This window comes from Triticum dicoccoides, chromosome 5B, assembly GCF_002162155.2.
Source record: "Triticum dicoccoides isolate Atlit2015 ecotype Zavitan chromosome 5B, WEW_v2.0, whole genome shotgun sequence".
Taxonomy (NCBI): Eukaryota; Viridiplantae; Streptophyta; class Magnoliopsida; order Poales; family Poaceae; genus Triticum; species Triticum dicoccoides.
The window spans coordinates 565,809,156-565,831,401 of NC_041389.1; the positions used below are offsets into that span (position 1 = coordinate 565,809,156).

Sequence of the window (22,246 nt, forward strand, 5' to 3'; positions counted from 1 at the left end):
GTCACCATCTATAAAGCTCGACTTGTCGCTAAGGGTTATCGGCAAGTTCAAGGGATTGACTACGATGAGACTTTCTCTCCCGTAGTGAAGCTTAAGTCCGTCCGAATCATGTTAGCAATTGCCGCATACTATGATTATGAGATATGGCAGATGGACGTCAAAACGGCATTCCTTAACGGGCATCTTAAGGAAGAACTATATATGATGCAGCCGGAGGGTTTTGTCGATCCTAAGAATGCTAACAAAGTGTGCAAGCTCCAGCGATCCATTTATGGGCTGGTGCAAGCATCTCGGAGTTGGAACATTCGCTTTGATGAGATGATCAAAGCGTTTGGGTTTATGCATACTTATGGAGAAGCCTGCGTTTACAAGAAAGTGAGTGGGAGCTCTGTAGCATTTTTCATATTATATGTAGATGACATACTTCTGATGGGAAATGATATAGAATTCTTGGACAACATTAAGGCCTACTTGAATAAGTGTTTTTCAATGAAGGACCTTGGAGAAGCTGCTTATATATTAGGCATCAAGATCTATAGGGATAGATCGAGACGCCTCATAGGTCTTTCACAAAGCACATACCTTGATAAGATTTTGAAGAAGTTCAAAATGGATCAGTCCAAGAAAGGGTTCTTGCCTATACTGCAAGGTGTGAGATTGAGCTCGACTCAATGCCCGACCACGGCAAAAGATAAAGAAGAGATGAGCGTCATCCCCTATGCCTGAGCCATAGGATCTATTATGTATGCCATGCTGTGTACCAGACTTGATGTAAACCTTGCCGTAAGTTTGGTAGGAAGGTACCAAAGTAATCCCGGCAAGGAACACTGGACAGCGGTCAAGAATATCCTGAAGTACCTGAAAAGGACAAAGGACATGTTTCTCGTTTATGGAGGTGACGAAGAGCTCGTCATAAAGGGTTACGTCAACGCTAGCTTCGACACAGATCTGTATGACTCTAAGTCACAAACCGGATACATGTATATGTTGAATGGTGGAGTAGTAAGCTGGTGCAGCTGCAAGCAGAGCGTCGTGGCGGGATCTACATGTGAAGCAGAGTACATGGCAGCCTCGGAGGTAGCGCATGAAGCAATTTGGGTGAAGGAGTTCATCACCGACCTAGGAGTCGTACCCAATGCGTCGGGGCCGATCAAACTTTTCTGTGACAACACTGGAGCTATTGCCCTTGCCAAGGAGCCCAGGTTTCACAAGAAGACCAGGCACATCAAGCGTCGCTTCAACTCCATCCGTGAAAATGTTCAAGATGGAGACATAGATATTTGCAAAGTACATACGGATCTGAATGTCGCAGATCCGTTGACTAAACCTCTCTCGCGAGCAAAACATGATCAACACCAGAACTGTTTGATTCATCACAATGTAACTAGATTATTGACTCTAGTGCAAGTGGGAAACTGTTGGAAATATGCCCTAGAGGCAATAATAAAAGTATTATTATATTTCCTTGTTCATGATAATTGTCTTTTATTCATGCTATAATTGTATTATCCGGAAATCGTAATACACGTGTGAATACATAGACCACAATACGTCCCTAGTAAGCCTCTAGTTGACTAGCTCGTTGGTCAACAGATAGTCATGGTTTCCTGACTATGGACATTAGATGTCATTGACAACGGGATCACATCATTAGGAGAATGACGTGATGGACAAGACCCAATCCTAAGCATAGCACAAGATCGTGTAGTTCGTTTTGCTAGAGCTTTTCCAATGTCAAGTATCTCTTCCTTAGACCATGAGATCGTGTAACTCCCGGATACCGTAGGAGTGCTTTGGGTGTACCAAATGTCACAACGTAACTGGGTGACTATAAAGGTGCACTACAGGTATCTCCGAAAGTGTCTGTTGGGTTGACACGGATCGAGACTGGGATTTGTCACTCCGTATGACGGAGAGGTATCTCTAGGCCCACTCGGTAATGCATCATCATTATGAGCTCAAAGTGACCAAGTGTTTGGTCACGGGATCATGCATTACGGTACGAGTAAATGACTTGCCGGTAACGAGACTGAATGAGGTATTGGGATACCGACGATCGAGTCTCGGGCAAGTAACGTACCGATTGACAAAGGGAATAGTATACGGGGTTGATTGAATCCTCGACATCGTGGTTCATCCGATGACATCATCGAGGAGCATGTGGGAGCCAACATGGGTATCCAGATCCCGCTGTTGGTTATTGACCGGAGAGCCGTCTCGGTCATGTCTGCATGTCTCCCGAACCCGTCGGGTCTACACACTTAAGGTTCAGTGACACTAGGGTTATTAGGAAGACTTGTATGTGATTACCGAATGTTGTTCGGAGTCCCGGATGAGATCCCAGACGTCACGAGGAGTTCCGGAAGGGTCCGGAGGTGAAGATTTATATATGGGAAGTTGTCATGCGGACACCGGAAAGTTTCGGGGGCATATCGGTATTGTACCGGGGCCACCGGAGGGGTTCCGGGGGTCCACCGGGAGGGGCCACCCCTCTTGGTGGGCCACATGGGCCGCGTGGGGCAGGGAACCAGCCCCTGGAGGGCTGGGCGCCCCCCCTTGGGCCCATCCGCCTAGGGTTGGGGGGGAACCCTAAAGGGGGCGCCCCCCTTTGCTTGGGGGGCAAGCCCCCTCCCTGGCCGCCCCCCTCTAGATCTAATCTAGAGGGGGCCGGCCCCCTTCCCCCTTTCCCTATAAATAGAGGGGTGAGGGGAGGGCTGAACACCTGATCCAAGGCGCAGCCCCTCCCCTCCCCAACACCTCTCCTCCTCCGTTGTGCGCTTGGCGAAGCCCTGTTGGAGTACTGCCTCTCCACCATCATCACGCCGTCGTGCTGCTGCTGGAGCCATCTTCCTCAACCTCTCCTTCCCCCTTGCTGGATCAAGAAGGAGGAGACGTCGTCTGTACCGTACGTGTGTTGAACGCGGAGGTGCTGTCCGTTCAGCACTTGGTCATCGGTGATTTGAATCACGGCGAGTACGACACCATCATCACCGTTCCCTTGAACGCTTCCGCACGCGATCTACAAGTGGTATGTAGATGCAATCTCTCTCCCATGACTCGTTTGCTTAGATGAACTCATAGATGGATCTTGGTGAAACCGTAGGAAATTTTTTAATTTTCTGCAACGTTCCCCAACACTGTGTACTAACCCATGGTCTTCGTGAGAGTTCTTTGTGGGGTTAGGATGCGGTGTGCAAGTTCAAGTGATGCATCATGAAGAGATCAAGTGCTTGAATCTTGCCGCCCATTGTAGTGACAATGGACTTGTGAAGATGAGCCAAAGATTGGCTCACCCATAGTGGACTATGGGGGAGCAATCATCTAGTCTTCATCGAGCCAACGCAATCAAGAAAGGTGGTCCAACTTGAGGGAGTCAAGATTGTCATCATCTAGCTCAAGTGGACCATGTGCAAGGCAAAGGTTTTCCCTTGATAGGTTTTCTATTTTACCGGTCACATGGTGGTAGTTGGGAGACCGGGTTATAGGATCGTTTGCCGTACTATCAAGGGGGGCCCTCAAGTTGGTAGCTTGATAGTATCGTTAGTAGAGAGCTCAAACCATTGCATCCTTGCATATTGTTTCTTGGTTCTTGTTTTGTTCTCTTTGTGAGTCTTAGAGCTTATGGTCATCTTGATGACAAGCTTGAGTTCATAGAAAACGGAGTTCGCATGTGTCTTTTATGATGTTTTCGGTGTTGGAGGTTTTACCGGTCTTATCCGAGGAAGGGTTCTCACCATTTTCTTATGGGCCTTTTCTAATTTGCTTCTTATTGATATTTCTTTCAAGATTGTGTTAGACCTTGTCGCTAGCTTTCCAAAAAACTTGGTTTCATCGAATTCAGAGTCCGTTTGCAAAAGTTGTGGTAGTTTTGGTGTTCTAAAAAGGCTGCAGCGGTACTATCGTGAATTGGAGCGGATGTAATGTTTTACTACCGCTCCAGAGCAGTACTACCGCGGATCCTACAGCGGTAGTACCGCTCTGGACCAAAAACTCGTCCTGCAGTGGTGGGCCCGGATGTAATTTTTTAGTACCGCTCGCAAGCAGTAGTACCGCTACCCCTAGCGGTAGTACAGTGAGGTCAAGCGGTACTACCGCTCCGACGGTTCTTCTGGCCTTTTTGCCTCCTCGCTGTTGTGTTTCGAAGGGGTACTACCGCCCTAGCGGTAGTACCGCTCTGTGCAGGCTGTGAGCATAACGGTTGGATTTTTCCCCACCTATAAAAGGGGGTCTTCTTCCCCATTGAACCTCATCCCTTGAGCTCGTGTTCTTCCCCATTGTTGACCTTCTTCGAGCTTGCTAACTCTCAATCCCTCCATGGATTCTTGCTAGTCTTTGAGGGAAAAGAGAGAGGAGATCTAGATCCATATTTTCACCAATCACTTTCTCCTGTATGTGAGGGGAACCCCTTGGATCTAAATCTTGGAGTTCTTGGTGTTCTCCTTCTTGTTCTTGCTCTCATCTTCCTCCCTAGCATTAGTTGCTTCGGTGGGATTTGAGAGAGAAGGACTTGGGCACTCCGTGTGTCCTTTCCATTGCAATTGGTGCATCGGTTTGAGTTCTCCACGTGATACGTGGAAGTTACAAGTTGAGAAGCTTATTACTCTTGGGTGCTTGGTACCCTTGAGCTTGTTACTCTTGGGTGTTTGGACACCCTAGAGCTTGTTCCTCTTGGGTACCTTGGCGCCCTAGACAGTTGGTGTTGTTCAGAGCTCAATCATTGTGGTGTAAAGCTCCGGCCAAGCGTCAGGGTCTCCAATTAGATTGTGGAGATCGCCTCGAGCAATTGGACGGGTACCGGTGACCGCCCCCAAGGGTTGTCAAAGTGTACGGGTTCGGTGACCGCCCCAAGGGTCGCCATTTGTACGGGTTCGGTGACCGCCCTCAAGGGTCTCTTAGTGGAAACACAACATCTTACATTGTGCGAGGGCGTGAGGAGATTACGGTGGCCCTAGTGGCTTCTTGGGGAGCATTGTGCCTCCACACCGCTCCAAACGGAGATTAGCATCCGCAAGGGTGTGAACTTCAGGATACATCATCGTCTCCGCGTGCCTCGGTTATCTCTTTCCCGAGCCCTTTACTTATGCACTTTACTTTGTGATAGCCATATTGTTCTTTGTCATATATCTTGCTATCACATAGTTGCTTATCTTGCTTAGCATAAGTTGTTGATGCACATAGGTGAGCCTAGTTGTTTTAGGTTTTGTGCTTGACAAATTAACCGCTAGGTTTATTCTGCATTTGTTCAAGCCTTAACCGTAATTATTTTAAAGCGCCTATTCACCCCCCCTCTAGGCGACATCCTCGATCTTTCACTAACTAATTGTTCATAATACTTAGGACATACTCCTCTCTCCTAGCTAAAATACCATAAAACAGATAAACTGGTCCTTTACCATAATGGAGAATGGACATAAAACTATCTCCAACTTGTGGCTTGTGCACATTCATTTTGTCTCTAGTTATTTGCGTGTGCGCATTCATCACTTTGCTCTATTCTTTGATTTTGAGCCTTTCATCATTTGAAGAAATCGAGTATGCAGTATGGTAAGCCTTCAAAGGAGTTTGTCGTAAGCTAACCATATGCATATCACCTTCGATAAATAGCATGTCAGGCACAACCTGCTTCGAGAGCCTCTGTTCAAAAACGTAATAGTAACATATATAGTTAGCAATGTAGTTCACTTAAGAATAATGTATGCAATGAAGTTACCATCATTAACAAAATCTTACAAAGTTTTTGGCAATGAAGTTACCATCAAGTAATTTATGGACTAGTGGCACATATCTAGTATAATTTGGGCTGATAGAGTGACTGGTTTTAAAGGCCTCAACATCTTCTATTAATGAGACAAGATAACCTTTCTCCTCACAGTTAAGCTTGGAGTCATAACTGTAGTATGTGCTGTCTACTACATTCCTAGTATTTCTTGAACATAAGAAATAAGCTAACAATTATAGATAAATAAGTTTAGTACGGACGGACAGACACCAAATAATTTTAAATTAACAACATAAATTACCGAACTTAACAAATTAGTTTGACAAACTCATATCTAGGCAAAACTGGAGGCATATCCACATCCACCCAGATGTCGATATTATCATCATCATCATAATCTTCGGGATGAATATCAAATCTTATTTGCACTCCCTCCTCAAATCCATATGCCTTGAAGAGAGTTCCCAATTAGAGCAACGAAATGGGAGCGATCGACCGCATTGTACAGCTTAACCAGAAACTCATAACCATGTTTAGTTCTTAAGTGACCCCTCCTCGTCTCCACATTCTCAAAGTCATCTAAACCAAAACCAAGCTTCTCCAATACATATGGTCTAGCATGGCACGGGATGTACTAATCGAATTGAATTTTTTCCATAAATTACATGTTGAACAAAAGAAGCACAAATGATGATATTAATTACGATGAAATGCTTGTCGTTGCGTACCATACAAACATCAAAGGTCTCTTCCAGCTTCACGGTGAAAAACTTATCATTTTGCAGGCAAGGAAACCTGCCGCGCACACCCCGATCATCGTACCAGTACCCGCACTCCAGGATCCCATCGTCATCAGACATCTCCTGTGTTCAAAATTCAAAAATTATAACTCGATGGCAAAACCCAAAAATCCGGCATGACCTTTGCTAAAAAGGACATATCGAGCGCCTTAAATTTGCCGTAACGAAAATTAATCAACACTCAGGCAAAACATAGGCCACTTATTGATGGTCATTGCATTTCAATGGTTAAAAATATGAACAAAAATATTTCAAAATATCTTATATATAATCCTAACACTAAATAAACTAGTTTTATTAACTACTTACTAAATAAAGTAGTTCTATTAAGCACTTACTATAAATAAACTAGTTCTATTAAGCACTTACTAAATAAACTAGTCTATTAAGCACTTAATGTAAATAAACTAGTTATATTAATCACTTACTAAATAAACTATTTCTATTAAACACTTGCTAAAAATTCTACTATCCTAGTTCTACCCTAAAATTTCTTACTTCTATTTTATTCAAAACACCTAAAATAGTCAAAAAAAATTATTCTATTAAAAAACTACAGCCTACGATGTCTACATTCTAAAATCTACATTTAAATTACCTACAATTTGCAAGAACAGAGACAAGGGAGGGAGGGAGGAGAGAGGAGGGGGGGAGGAGGAGGTCCGGAGGAGGAGGAGGGAGGGGCGGTGGGAGGAGGGCTGCCGGCGGAGGAGGAAGGAGGGAGCGGTCGGAGGCGGAGGAGGAGGGCGCGGTGGGAGGAGGAGGGAGGGAAGGAGGGAGTACCTCGGTGGCGGACGGATGACGGGTATCGGCGCGGGCGAGAGTGACTGAGAGGGAGAGTGAGTGAGAGAGGGTCGGCCGCGTGGGGTGGATAAGGTAGGGTTATTAGTAGCGCGGGTCCGATAAAAGCGCTACAGCTAAGGAGAATAGCAGTAGCGCTGGGCAAGGATACGCACTACTGCTAAGTTGGGCTAGCCATGTGCGCCCAGTTCAGACATAGCAACATCGGTTTTTGCTAGTATGCGCTACTGCTAAAGTTATAGCAGTAGCGTGGTTTATTTATACACGCTGCTACTAAGTAGCAGTAGCACATGATTTTGTCCAGCGCTGCTGCTACGATGTTGTGAATAAGGTTTTTCCTAGTAGTGTCTCTCCGTCGTGCTGGTCCAGATGGGCTGAAGCTGAAGACTTCTCGTCCGCAGATTGTCCGACCGCAGATTACAAGGGCACGCTGGCTTCGGTGGGAGCGGTGGTGGCGGCGGCAGCGGCGGCGCGCCGTCAGCTCACGTCGGCGTGTGGGGTGGTTCGGTTCCCCAGGGACCCGTTTGTAATTTTTCTTCTGTGTGGGGTGCTCTGTATCACTCGTCTGATTTAATATAGGCCTGAGATCCTTTCGCAAAAAAAAAAGAGGGCCAAAATTCTCCGGAGCAACTGGGAAAGAGGATGGAGGGAAACCCATTGGAATTATCAGAGAAAACCAAAAAAAGCACATTTTTCTTTTCAGTCGTAGTGTTGTTGAAGTACTACTATTTGCATGTTTTTCCATGCTCTTCTGGTGAGAAACATGGTGGGCGATGGCTACACACCTTTCGAATCAGCCAGCACCACCCATCCTTTCTTCCTCCTCGAGAAATATCAGCGCCCGGGCCCACTGTCATCCGCAGCAGTGCCGTGCGACGGCTATTTAACTGACGTGTAGAAAAAGCGAGCAAGAAATTTACATTCTTCTCCTGCCCCCTCCTCCGGCGATGGCCGCCGGTCTCCTCCTCGGCGACGCCGCCGCGGCCCCGCGGGCACGCATCGCCGTCTGCCGGCCGCGCCTGCACCTCTGCGGCTGGGCCCCGAGGCCCCACCACGGCTGCCGCCTCTCCCGCGCCCGGGGGCGCGCGCCGGCCAGGTTCGCCGCGTCCGCGTCGGGCGGTGGGCGGGGCGGATGGGACGAGCCGTCGGAGGAGGAGAAGCGGAGGGAGAGGGAGGCGGAGATGGCGCGGCGGCTCAAGGAGGCGGAGGAGATGGACGAGCTGGAGCGCACCGCCGAGGAGCTGCAGAGCCGCGCCGCCCCCGACGACGAGTCCGAGGAGGAGAAGCGCGAGCGCGTCCGCCGCGAGCTCCAGAAGGTCCCCAGTCCCTCTACTTCACGGCCACAGCTTCATACCGCCACCGCCGCGTTGTTGATTGCAGATTACTTAGCAGCACTGCAGCACATGTGCACAGCCGCACTGACATACTGACGCTGCAGAACCAAATTAGCATGGAGAGGGGGGATTATAATTGGATTAAACCAAGCTACACACTATAGCTAGCTAGTTTACTGCTTAGAATTTGTTATCATCCCATTTGTACCTACATTGTTCTAGAATTGGGTACTTGCAGAACTTGGGGAAGGAGGCTGATCATACTGGGGTGTGTTTGCATTGCAGGTGGCCAAGGAGCAGGCCGAGAGGAGGGCGACAGGGAAACAGATGTTCGATCTGGGGCAAAGGGCGTATGGGAAAGGGATGTATGGCCGCTCCATCGAGTTCTTGGAGGCTGCACTCACCATCATACGCCCCTCCTCGCTCCTCGGCGGTGAGGTAGTATCTATCTATATTGGACATGTCATAACATTGCTATGAGATCCATGCGTATGAGGTTACCTGTAGTCTGCTCACTTGTCTGCTGAAGGACTCTGCATATAAGCCCGTGCTAGAAAGAATATTGATGCTAGTGCTAAGTGACTCACTACTATTAGCTATGCCGGTGTCTTGTGTTGCTATGTTATACGCAACATAGTGGAGTGACATCAGATGTATGTGGTGTCAGTCAACCTTAACTTTGTCCTTCTAAATGGTCGTTTAAGGGAGCTAATGAAGGATGAAACCAGCACAACATATGCAGAACAAGAAGATAGCTAGAGCCAGGGAGAACCAAAATATTTCTTCCAGAGTACTCGCCCCGTGGTTCATGGCTCCCTCATTGATTCTTAGAAATTTTCACAAGCCCGCCGTATATAGGTATCCCATCCTTATATGAATCCTTCAAAACCATGGACAAAAGTCTGCATGATCTGATTGCTAACTTTTCCAAACTGGTATTTACAAAAGTAAAGTGATGGGAGTAAACATTTGAATCAATGACAATGACTAAATTAAGACTGATCATAGAAGTTATTTACTTGGTGGGAGACTGGGAACTAGAAAGCTTCACACAATTGGAATTATGTTGGAGTTCCTTTTTTGTTTTGTGGGCATGGATGCTGAAAGCAAATGCTCCTGGTGCTTGGTATGTTTACAGGCAGTTCGAATGCACTGCTGGTAAGAATGCAATAAATGGGCTTAGTGGCAGTTGGCACATGTCATTGTTAGCTTGTTATCACAACCTTAGCGGCATCTCAACCTACGAGAAAGACTGGCATTTTGCATTGAGAATTGAAATTATTCTTCGTGTGCATATATTAGATCAAGCTAGCATCATCCTGTATGATCAACATATGAGCAGCCTGTGTCACCCGGTCCAGTTCACTGATTTCAATGAACCTTGATCATGGCTGTAAACTATGATGAAAGATCCTGTATAGGTGCCTTAGTGACATCTACTGCCTGCCCTCACTTCCAGATTCAAATTTGGCTTGCAATGGCATACGATGCCAATAGGCGGCACAAGGAATCCATAGCATTGTACAAAGAATTGGAGAATACACATCCAATGATTAGCATCAGGAGACAAGCAGCTGAATTCCGGTACATTGCTGAGGCGCCCAAGTTGAAGATCTCCAACGATGAGGTGGTCACGATACCGCAAATTGGATCTAGCTGGGACTGGTTAGTTATCTTTCTGACACCGTACTATTTGTTCTCTCACCATCTCTGTGCCTGACAACTACTTTGGTTTCTCTCTGCATGTGAGCGTTGTTTGAGTTAAGTGACACCTTCAAGCAAAACATTAAATAAATAAAATGGACTTTTCTTGGCTGTCAACATTGCGTAAAGGAGAATTTTTTATTTTCAGTCACATATCTGCTTTAGCGGCTAGTATATGAAGTATTAAACGCTGCTGAACTGTACTTATTTTATGCTGTGAACTGGTTGTTTGTTGCTATGCTACCGCATATGACATTGTGTAACTAAATAGTTTTTTAGTTGCAAGTATAGCATCTTTTTAAATTCTTCTTCTTCTTTCCACAACAAAATAATTTTGGCTACTGAGCATAAGTAAATGTCTGTTAATTTTGATTGACCTCATTTTCTAGCTAATTATACATCCTGGATTTAGTTTTCTTTTCTACTCTTAGTTTGAACACTTTAACTGGAGTCAGAACTATGACATACAACACCATGTGAGTAGGCAACATCGTCTGCACTCTGCAAGAGATTTTCAATGTTCATATACTGCTAGTTACAGCTTACATAGAAATATCACTCTTCCATTTCATGCAAGGGAAACTATCTGTCAATTCGTTCTTCTGGATTAAACATTCTAACTTGCCGTGTGTTGTTGCATTAATCAGGTACGCTGGGACATGGAGTGACAAGATCCAAGAGCAAGAAGACAAGAAAAGAAAGATGGTGGCGGCCGCGAGCCAACCGCAGCCTTCGCCAAACGTCTTCGGCAACCTGTTCCTCCTGCGGCCGCCGGGCGAGTGGAAGAAGAGCGCCTGGGCGATTGTCACACTGTGGGCTGTGCTGATCGGGACAGCATTCTATCTGCAGAGATGAACAACTCCTGCAAGTCCTGAAGAGACCACTGACACTCTCATCCTCCATGGTGGCGCGCGCGGATAGCAGGGAGATTGCAGCAAGGGATGTCCTGAGCCTGCATCGGCACCGCCGAGGGCGAAGGCGGATTGCATTTGTTATTTTAGGTGTGCTATCCAGGGAACCTATACATTTCCTTCAAAAGAAAAAAAGAAAGAAAAGAGGAAAGCTATACATATTCCCCTGTGTACTGGCATAGCCCAGATAATATTGTTTCTCCACTGAATGTAAATACCAACTAGAGATGTAATGTAACAAAAAATGCTTATTGGTCCTGTATGCGTTTAGAAAACTCGGCTGTGAATATAATGTGAAGGAAACGTTCTTCTGTGCTTGTGGTAAGAGATAATTGAGTTCAATGTCACTACAAAAAAAAAGCATAGAGATAGCAGAAATAAATAAATAAATAAAATCTATTGTGACATAGTGAAGCATACGGCCACTTGTATGCCACCAGTTCTTCGATTATCGCGGTGGAGCCGAGCTATATCTTGTTTCCTCACTCTCTCGATGACAAAGTTATCTCTCGGGTATTTCATGAAGATGTTGGATTTTTTGTTTAGCTATGTGATTTTCTGTGTAAATGCTCCTCAGTCCTCATGCTTAATGGGGTGAAACATTCCACTTTTTTGGTGTAGAATGATCCTCATGCTTAGTCTGAACCAAACCATGCATGTCTTTAGTACAGTAACAGATTGTGTATTTTCTTTCTTGAGAGGATGGAACGTGGCTGTTGTGCCTGTGGGTTGTTCTACCTGTTCTCTCTGAAAAATGGAAATAGAAAAAGGAGAAGGAAAAGAGAGAGAGAGAGAAGCAGCCCATTTTGGGCAGTAGGTGGGCCTGGCCCTGGAATGGAATGGTCCGGCCCAGGACGGTGGCTAGGCGACCGAGACGACAGACGACACGACCCACCACCTCCGGGACCAGCGCCCGCAAGACCCACCACCCCCCTCTTCTCTCGCTTTCGCTCCCCTCCGCTTCGGTTTCGCTCTCCCTCCCCACCCTTGAACCCCCACTTCTCCCCTCCCTCTTCTCTAGGGTTTAGCGGCCGAGCTCGCCTACTTGCTACTCCGACAGCGGCTCGGGGCGGGCGGGCGGGCTATGGCCGCGCGGCCGGCCGTCGCGGCGGCGGCGGCGGTGGCGCTGGTGGTGGTCGCCTCCGCGCTGCTCTGCGCCTCGGCGGCGGCGGCAGCGGCAGCGGCGGGCGGGCCCCACATGGCGGACCTCAGCGTGCTCCTGCCCCCGCGCATGACCAGGCCCGTCGAGTACCGCCTCGTCGGCGGGGACGGCTGCTTCACCTGGTACGCGCGCGCGCTCACACGCTTCGGTTACTTCTTCTCCTCGCTCTTGTCCGTCGGGCGGCGCGCCTCGCCGCTGCCTCTGTTACGCGGCGCGAATCCGTGGCGCTGCGTGGTTACTGGCTGTGCCGCGGCCTGCGATTAGGGTGGTTCATGTCGCGTGATTTGTTTAGTGCGCTCGCTTGCATGTTGGGGGTTGTATCGGTGCCAATCCTGGTGGTGATGCAGTCATGCAGTAACAACAGCATTGCTCGGTTTAGCTTGAGGTTTGAGGCTCTAGTGTGCTTCTACCTTCTAGTGAATGGTTTCGTTATTAGTCTCTTAATCGACAAGTTAACCGGACTATTTTGCTGTATTTCTGTCATACACCTTTGATTTATTTAGTGACTGCAGACTGGGAAGATGCCATGTGTACCTTAATTCTCAATTTAGTAGCTGTCTTCTGTCATTCACCTTTGATCCATCGAAGTTGCTCAAATTTGAGGTGGTCTACACCATTTGAAGCTCCTGTATTGTGTGCACTTGAATCTGGATTGCGCATCAATGTGGTTGTTTGCTACTTGTTCTAAGATTCTGTAGCCAGTTGTATAATGATACTTCATGATTTGAGACTGTTTTTGGACCATTCTCCAATCCCTTAGATGGACATTGGGGTAGTGTTTCAGTGTACATTTTGATGAGGTTAATATTACAGGTCATTGGATCATCATGATATTATATCAGTTAAGCCAGAGTACAACGACAGCAGCAGATGCTCGACAAGCGCTCGTTTGGCATCAATCGCCCCTTACAGCGGCCGCAAGGAGACCTCTGTCTATGCCACTGATATTATTAGTGGAATCACGATACACTGCAAAGTTTTCGTCGACAAAATCTCTCGGATCAGGATTTTCCATCATTCTGTTAAAATCGACCTGGATGAAATCGCCACATTGCGTGTTCATGCCTTTGATGACGAAGGTTATTCTTCACATACTCTCTCCATACTTTTAACAGAAAAATAATCATGCTTCACTCTTGTAACAGAAAGAGCCATTGTCCTGTTCATGCCTCGTTGAAAGTACTTTATAAACTGTGATACTGCTTTTGCTGTTTTGCATTAGTCTTGCACGTTGCCAATGGGGCATCCATGTTCTTATTGTTTGCTGGATCATTCCAAATTCCAAATATTCATGAAGTCTGTTCCATGCGATTAATAAGCACCATTGTATATTATAGTATATGAGTTTTTGGTTGTTTAGTTTTGGTAAGCACAACCTAGAATTCTTTAGACTGATGAGGCCCCCTCTGTGGTTGAGTTTCTCCTGACACTGGTTCTTGACTGTTACTGCTTCTTTTCCTTGGTCTAAAAACGTGCTAGTGGAATACTTAATTGCATAGTTCCATTAGCCATTTTCTCCATCTGGTTACTTTTTATAATAGTATTTCAATGCTGGGTTGTACTCCCTCCGTCCGGAAATACTTGTCATCAAAATGAATAAAAGGGGATGTATCTAGATGTATTTTAGTTCTAGATACATCCCTTTTTATCCATTTTGATGACGAGTATTTTCGGACGGAGGGAGTATAGCTTATTTTTTTCATTTTGATTCAGAAAATGTGTTCTCGACATTGGTGGGATTGCAGTTTATGTGGCAGCTTACCCCGACGACGCTTGATAACAGTAACCATCATCTTGCTCATATTCCACTGAAAGAAACACATTTAAGTGACTGCAGTGGTTTTTGTGTTGAGATGAATGTGCGGTTTGAGCTTGAAGATAGGGTATGTCGCTATCAAACATTTACACACCATCTTGTTTTCACTTTAGCTCTAGCAAACATTCAGTTCCATATAAAAATATATGTTCTGAATTCTGTTGTAATACTTCTGGCAGGATCTTGGTTCTGATTTCTTTGTCGTGAAGGGTGTTGGGATTGGCCAAGAGGTCGTTAGTGCTCAGTTATTTGAACCACAGTTTGAGCATGTGAGTGACACAATCACTTTAACTGTCGCTGAAGCTATGTCGCTAGAGCCCCCATCACCCGTCCTTGTAACTCTTGGTGTCTCGGTGAATTTCAAACTCAAGATTTTTCGACAAAAGATTGCCCAAGGTACTCTCTAAATGTTGATTTCGTTGCCACAAGATATCTAATTATCTATTGAAGCATACCAACCAGTTTGATTTTATTCAGAAAGTGGAGTGTGGTGTCATGTGATATATTAAGTGTACCTTAACCAGTTTCAGTTTAATCAGAAAGTAGACTGTGGTGCCATGTCATATATGAAAACACATCAGAAGAGGACCACACTTAAAAGTTACGCTGCCATAGCAGATAAACGATTTACATACAACAGAATCTTTATTCAATGGAAAACAAAGAAACTGGTTTAGATGCTTGCACTGAAATCCCCATTTTTAAATGCTGCACTTTGGTTTAGTGGCATGTTCCTTTAGTATAATTTTTAGAAAATTTCTGCTAAAACTTTTTTATTGAATATCTGCTAACGAAAGCTAACAGGTCTTCTCCCTTTTTGTTAGTGGTTAATCTACCATCACAATACCATCTTTGGCATGTGAAGAACTCTTCGGTGGCCCAAGTGGATAGTTCCTTGGGTGTTATACATACTTTGAGTCTGGGATTTACTGATGTCGTTGTTGAAGACACAAGAGTTTCTGGCCACCAACAAGTATCATCTCTACGTGTTGTTATTCCACGGACACTCTTCCTCTATCTAGTTCCTGTTATGGATGATTCTGGTCATTTTCATGGGATAACAAGTATTCCATCCTCAGAAGTATGGTACGTTTTTCCTGGTCAAAAGTACATGGTTCTCGCGAAAGCTTTCGCAGAGGGATTTGATGCTAGAGAGATATTTATTACAGAGGTACTATTCGTCTGATCTTATGCATTTGATTACTTGGTCTCTTTGTTGGTTACTTACTATTGGACACACGGATAATGCACAGACGATCATTAAATCTAAGTGAAAGATCTTGCGTAACACTTGCAATGTTTAGTTTACTATGGCCAAAATATTTGGAAAAAAAAATATAACATTGACCAACAGGTACTAGCACCTGTTGGTAGGCCTTGAACACCTGTGGGCACCAGCGTCTCTAGTTAACCAAGCGAGCTCGGTTCTGCAAAGCTGCATTTACATGATTCCGTTCTTTGAAGTAATTGGGTGACTGGCCATGCACAGAAAATTAACATGAACACCACAATTTTAAATCATGCGTGAAGTACTCTGTTTTACTGATTAATATGAATATGAATTTATCAATACATCAGCAAGCCACAAGTGCCAGGCTCTGGAATTCTAGATGTATTTTCCATAATAAGTTCACTCCTGTGGTTCGTGCAGATAAATGCAGTCATGCATGCTTGTATCAGCAGAACTGAATATTCACATCAAATATTTTGCATGCATGTGCATGCTTTTATCCGCCCTTGTACATGAAGTTAGCGCAATGTTATGCATAATAGATGAATGTATGGAGAAGGAACACCACGTCCTTTATGTTGAGAAAATGAACCTGAACAGCTATAATGATTTTACCATTTGAGCACTTTGGTTATGGATTCGATGTTCTGGCCATATACTACATGCAATCTTATTTTGTTCATTTAATACCCTTGTTTTTTGTTGGCAGGAAAACAATCTTAGATTGGAGAGCAGCACGGTGGAACTATGGAACTTATCGCAGGTTCCAGATAACTCTTTAGGTTCCTATGAAGTGCAAACTTCTAGGTTGCTATTCCCCATTTCTCAGGGAGAAGGATATTTAGTTGCTGCCTTAACCTACAAAGCAGAGGCATCTGGATCAGCAAAGGTACATTTCCTGCATATTCATGTTATTTCTAGCTTTCTTCTCGGGGTGGTTCTAACTTGTATTGTATGCAAAGAACATTAAATTGGTATTGGCAGTTCATAATTAAGCCACAAAGGTTTCTGATTGCTGGATCGACACATTCCATTCTAGGTTCTCAAGCTGCTGCAAAAAGTTAATGTATGCAGTAAAGTGAAGGCAACCTGGGATGAGGGAACAGATAACTCCAATATTATTCACCTACCCTGGGTTCCTGGAGTTTATCAGGAAGTCGAACTGACGGCAGTTGGAGGTATGATTGTCGTGATATCTTCAGTCTTAACCCACTTTTGGTTTGTAAATGGATTTGACCGGTATTCTTTTTGTACTCAACTGAAGGTTGTGGTAAGACGCCGGAGGACTACAAGTTATTTTCGTCTGATGAAAGTGTTGTTTCTGTGTCTGATTCCCATACTGTGCGTGCTAAAAAGCCTGGTCAAGCTGTCATCAAAGTAGTTTCTACCTTTGATTTCCTGAATTTTGATGAGGTATGTGAATATATAATCTCCTTCGTATATTGTTATTCTGATCTCTCATAAACTGCTGGTTTATACTCTTATCTGCTTTAAACATGTAAAAGTCACTCGCTAGGAAATCTAATTATTTCATTCTGCACTAGTACTAAAGCTTGGGATCTGCGAGATCTATATTTTGTGTTGAACTATTGTACTTTGAACTAAGAAAGACTGCTTTGCCTACTTTTCCCTTCTGTTATTTATAACACAAAATGCCATCTTAATAGCAAAAATACATTAAAATAATGACTTATTAATAGAATGGGAATTGTTGGCTTGTTGCTTCTGTGTAAACAAACACCTGTAGCCAGAAAAAGCCATAAAACTAAAATCTTTTTCGAGAAAACGCAAAGGACTCTTTGCGTTTCATTTCATTGAAAAGATGAGAAGATACAGTCCTCCTAGGAGGTGGTGGTTACATGGGTTAGCACCCTATCAGTGAACATCCCAATTAGTGGGAAGGACTACCATGAGGCCCAATGCGCCGGCTTGTGCCCAACATTTGGCTTCGGCCTTAATCCTATCTACGAGTGTGTGAACCGAGGGGCGCGCATTCTCGAAGACGCACTCGTTCCGCTGCTTCCAGATCATCCAAGGGATGAGCATGGCGATGGATTGTAGGCCTTTCCGTAGCGCATGTGGGGTCTGCCCTTTCGTGTATAGTTACTGTAAAAACATTATGTAGGGAATGTGTATTGTTCCTACTGTTTAGTACTTTAGTCAAATAATATATGCATTGTTTATCTTCCACTAATTTCGCCTGTAGACTTTTCCTTTTGTGTAGCAAAAAACTTCAAATTAGAGGGCACACCTAATAAGGGCTCCTTTGGTTCAAAGGAAAAATGGATGAAAAACGTAGGAATAGGAAATATTCCTATGGTGATACTATTCATGCCTTTGGTTCAAAGGAATGGGATAAAGGAAAAAATTTAAGGAAATTTCCCTCTGATCTCAGTGTCAAAGGAAAAATGTAGGAGGTCCTTTTCAAATACCTATGCATGAAGAACGAGACTAAGATTCTTAGTGGCATAATTACATTCTAACTATATATTTTCATGTGGTTTGACTTTGATTTGACCGTGTTTATTAGGATTCCTGTGTCTTTCCAATTTCTGTAAACCAAACACCAAAGTTTATAGAATTCCTTTGTTTACCAGTCCTCTGCTTTGCACATGCATTCCTATCATATTCTGTGTTTTTCCTATTCCTGTGTTTTTAGTATCCAGCGAACCAAATTATTTAGTAGTCTATGCATCTTCTTAAAGATGCAAAAAAGTACTAACCAGCTGCCTGATGTATCTTTTCCATCTAATACCTATTTGCACTAGCTCATGCACAAGCACACCACCCTCGCATATGCTATTTGTGTATGCAACTATGCATGCAGCCATGTGGTCCAATCACTTGATAGGCATGTCCTCTGGTCGGTACTTTTAACTGTGTTGTAAGTTGATTGCGTAGGGTCTGTTTCTTTCTTTCTTTTCTTTTATGAGTGAACTTTCTTCTGTACGGCTAGTACTCCACCTACATGTTTTCGTTCGTCTTTCATTTAAGCAAGTTGCCAAGTCAGTTTTTTCAGCTCATTATGTTTGCTTCATAACGCAGGTCATTATTGAAGTATCCTCTCCTTCAGCACTGGCTATATTGCCAATCTTTCCTGTGGAGGTGGCTGTTGGAACACAACTTCATGCTGCTGTGACATTTAAAACATCTAATGGTGATTAACATGATATAGGCTGGCTATTTTGTGATCTGAATACACTGTTATTTATTTCTAATAGCTGTTCATAATGTTTCTCTTTGCAGGACACCCATACTCGAGATGTGATTATTTTAATGCTTTTATAAGGTGGAGTCTACTATCTGAGAATCAAACTTTTGAAGTTGTTGATGCATCTGAGGCTTTGACTGTTGAGGCCTTAGAGCATCATAGTAGTTCTTCGGCACAATATGGCAATCCTTGTGCCTGGATATCTCTAAATGCATCTGCTGCTGGTCGAGCCACAATAGTTGCGACGTTTTCCTCCGAGTCCGATTCCTATTTTGAGACTTTTAATGAGCCTATTTTTCTGAAGGCCACATCAAAAGTATCTGCATATTATCCTCTTCTGGTACTCCAAGCAGGAAATGGAAACCAGTTTGGTGGTTACTGGGTTGACTTATCTAGATTACATAGTGGAATTCAGAATATGGGTAACAACTCTCCCATGGAGCTGTACTTGGTTCCTGGATCAACCATGGATGTGTTTCTCTTTGGAGGGCCTGAACAGTGGGACAAAGTGGTTGATTTTGTCGAAACTGTTGATGTTGTTGGCGCACTAGAAAATTATATCATTGGCTCTACTGCTGTGCAAAAAATATCTAGTGGACTATACCGAGTTTCTTGCCAAAGCAAAGGGATCTTTGTAAGCACTTTCAATACTGCTATCAGTTGATTCAATTCTAATGCATTGCTTCCTTAATCCTTGCTGAATACATTCAATTTATCATATTTTTTCTGTAGAAACTGTTGTTTTCACGTGGAAACATGATTGGGAAGGATCATCCTGTGCCTGCTGTTGCCAAATCAGAGCTATCAATTGTTTGTGACTTACCATCAGCAGTAACATTGATTGCAAATGAAAATGGTACGATCATGCTCTTTTCATTGATAATCCAGTATGATTCATAAATTACAGTATGCCTTTGATAAATACCTTTTACAGTCTCATTCTGTAAAGCTTAGATGTGGCACTTATCCATTTTTGACACTTCAACAGAAAACCGGCTTGATATTTTGGAAGCGGCAAGTAAAGTTGACCGTAGCCCCAATAGGCTGCAAGTATCTCCTGTTGTAATCTCAAATGGAAGAAGCATACGTCTAGCTGCTGCTGGTGTACATCAAAATGGAAGATTTTTTGCCAATTCGTCCTCTCTTTGCTTGAGATGGGAAGTCACTGAATGTGAGGGACTTGCTTACTTGGATCAAGACGAAGATGCTGAAATGTTAGAACAGTCATCTTGGGAGAGGTTTCTTGTCCTACAGAATTCGACGGGAATGGTTAGTATGGCTTGCAGTCCACACCAACTGCTTTGAATGTTGAATTTCACATCAAATGGATACTTGTCCTTAGCACTCATATTTTGTTGATGCAATCCACTTCTATATATGAGCAATGGTACAGTAGTTTGCAGAATGTTGAGGATCTAATTAAGAATAGTATGTCCTCCTGTGGTTTAAAATTCTGATGCATAATTTATCCTTTTTCAATATTTGAACTTCCAGTGCACTGCCCGTGCTACAGTCATTGGCTTTTCTTCCAGAATTGCTAGCAAAACCCGTGAAGGACACATGTTTCTTCCAAGCGAACATGACAATCTCACAGATGCTATTCAGTTGCAGGTAAATCATACTAGATTTCTTTTGGGGTTGATTATTTCCTTGATTTTGCTATAACACGTTTATCTACTCATTTTTGGTTTACCCAGATTGTTTCTTCGTTAAGAGTCACTCCAGAGTATGTCTTGTTAGTTTCCCATCGTGAAGCACAGGTATGTATTGGCAACTCTGAATTCTCTGCATCATAGAATAATTTATCATTTTTCTTTTTTTACTTGTGCTCTGATGTATTTGTGCTACAGGAAACCTTAGCTGTCAGTGGTGGCACATGCTTTCTAGATGCCTCTACCAATGACACACATGTGGTCCAAATAGTTCAACATCCAGGGAAGGCCCTATGTTCCCAGTTGATTCTTGGTGCTAGAGGCTTGGGCAGTGCTGTCGTGACAATTCAGGACATTGGCCTTTCTCCTAGAGTATCGACTAGTTCTCTGGTATATTCCTTTGCCACTGTGTCCCTGATTTTCTCAGTATTTCGTTTTGCTTATGAGTTATGTCAACCAAGTGTTTTTTATTGCCTGCCATGTTTGACCCGTTATGCCTATCACACTCCCATTTAGCCATTTACCATATTTCTTGAGATGATAAAACTTGTAGTATACACCTGTCATCATTAATAGCCACACTAACTCTCGTCAAATTATTTCACAGCAATACAGGCGTATTAATCTTCGTTTCTGCCCCACTATTTGTCAAAATGACAACTACTTGCATGTTGTATATGCTATTGCAGGTTAGAGTTGCAAATGTTGACTGGATTCAGATATTGTCAGAAGAGCACATCAGCATTATGGTACAGTGATATGCTTTCATTGTTGCAAATTTGTTTTCTCCAGATGCTAAACCTTTGGGGTATATTTCCATTGACACCTTGCTTTGTTTCTAGGAAGGAACCACAAAAGATTTTCAAATTTCAGCTGGGACCCAAGATGGACAAGTCTTCGGAGATTCTCAGGTATGCTAGTGCCACTATGCACAATTTCCCCCCATTGATTGTATTTGTTGGTGTTAATTCTTCTCTCTTTGCACTGGCAAGCTTCTGTTCAATCAACTATACCAGATCTAGTATCGTTAAATCTCAAGTTATTTTTTTGGTCCAATCCACGTTTTTATAATCCTTCTAACTTTGTAGCATCTCAACTGAATGCATTTTTCTGCCCCCTGTTGGCCCTTGATGCATTTGATCGTTACAGAAATATGCTGCTACCATCTGGGAGTAATACCACCTCCTCGTTTCACCTTAATAAAGCCAAATGTACACTGTTGCTGTTTCTAGGACTGGTTAATTGTGGTCTGGATTCAAATATCACTTAACTGTGCGTTCATTTTCAATGCCCAGCATGCATGAAAATCGGTCAGTACAAGCTGTATATGTATAAGTTATTAAGTTCATCACAGAGTACAGTGCTGCACAGTATAGGGACACAAAATATGTGAATCTCAGAGTAAGAACTAATGTTGGATCTAGGGTTGCTAGGTACCCTCTGGGGGTAGAAAATGATCTCTTGGTATTTATTACTGTCACCTCTTTCCATTTACCAATTTCTTTCTTTGCAGTACAAGTACATGGGAATTGAGGTACATCTTGGTGATGAAATTCTGGATCATGTTAATCCAAGCGAGTCGCTGGATGGACCAAAATTTTCAATTAAAGCTGCAAAAACTGGGACAACGTCTCTTTATGTAAGTTCACAATCAATATATTGTTGGTTTGAGATGCTTATTGTCTGGCAGCCCTCATTATATCTCCAATCTTCAGGTTAGTACTAAGCAACGCTCTGGGCAAAGAGTTTTGAGTCAGGTTATAAATGTGGAAGTGTACAAACCATTGCGAATACATCCTGAGTACATCTACCTCACACCGGGTGCCTCCTTTGTGGTAATCATTACCTTCACTCCTAAAATTAATGTCGCCTGTATGTGGTTATTTGCATTTCCTCAAGACTTTA

General features: G+C 43.8%; 2 protein-coding genes across 2 annotated transcripts in view; both read left to right on the forward strand.

The window, feature by feature from the left end:
• The first annotated feature begins 8,182 nt into the window (after positions 1 to 8,182).
• Positions 8,183 to 11,580, forward strand: LOC119311652. The gene is made up of 4 exons (XM_037587316.1): positions 8,183 to 8,636; positions 8,940 to 9,092; positions 10,114 to 10,319; positions 11,006 to 11,580. Exons 1-4 carry the CDS (start codon positions 8,268 to 8,270, stop codon positions 11,211 to 11,213), a joined length of 936 nt encoding a protein of 311 aa, XP_037443213.1. The 5' UTR covers positions 8,183 to 8,267; the 3' UTR covers positions 11,214 to 11,580.
• Positions 11,581 to 12,405: 825 nt separating this feature from the next.
• Positions 12,406 to 22,246, forward strand: part of LOC119311653 (nuclear pore complex protein GP210-like) — a 17,088-nt gene continuing 7,247 nt past the window's right edge. Inside the window, exons 1-19 of the mRNA XM_037587317.1 lie at positions 12,406 to 12,553; positions 13,245 to 13,510; positions 14,145 to 14,314; positions 14,427 to 14,643; positions 15,072 to 15,418; positions 16,188 to 16,367; positions 16,518 to 16,656; positions 16,743 to 16,891; positions 18,524 to 18,635; positions 18,725 to 19,323; positions 19,422 to 19,545; positions 19,678 to 19,958; positions 20,184 to 20,300; positions 20,387 to 20,449; positions 20,540 to 20,731; positions 21,031 to 21,090; positions 21,184 to 21,252; positions 21,855 to 21,980; positions 22,057 to 22,176. Of these exons, the coding sequence (XP_037443214.1) occupies positions 12,468 to 12,553; positions 13,245 to 13,510; positions 14,145 to 14,314; positions 14,427 to 14,643; positions 15,072 to 15,418; positions 16,188 to 16,367; positions 16,518 to 16,656; positions 16,743 to 16,891; positions 18,524 to 18,635; positions 18,725 to 19,323; positions 19,422 to 19,545; positions 19,678 to 19,958; positions 20,184 to 20,300; positions 20,387 to 20,449; positions 20,540 to 20,731; positions 21,031 to 21,090; positions 21,184 to 21,252; positions 21,855 to 21,980; positions 22,057 to 22,176 (3,417 nt within the window). The 5' untranslated portion in view covers positions 12,406 to 12,467. The remainder of the gene's footprint in view (positions 12,554 to 13,244; positions 13,511 to 14,144; positions 14,315 to 14,426; positions 14,644 to 15,071; positions 15,419 to 16,187; positions 16,368 to 16,517; positions 16,657 to 16,742; positions 16,892 to 18,523; positions 18,636 to 18,724; positions 19,324 to 19,421; positions 19,546 to 19,677; positions 19,959 to 20,183; positions 20,301 to 20,386; positions 20,450 to 20,539; positions 20,732 to 21,030; positions 21,091 to 21,183; positions 21,253 to 21,854; positions 21,981 to 22,056; positions 22,177 to 22,246) is intronic.

Bases quoted from the DNA above. Each gene is read 5' to 3' on its own strand.
- LOC119311652 (XM_037587316.1), top strand. From the start codon at position 8,268: ATGGCCGCCGGTCTCCTCCTCGGCGACGCCGCCGCGGCCCCGCGGGCA. The intron at 8,637-8,939 runs GTCCCCAGTCCC...TTTGCATTGCAG, and splicing joins TCCGCCGCGAGCTCCAGAAG to GTGGCCAAGGAGCAGGCCGA. The intron at 10,320-11,005 runs GTTAGTTATCTT...TGCATTAATCAG, and splicing joins ATTGGATCTAGCTGGGACTG to GTACGCTGGGACATGGAGTG.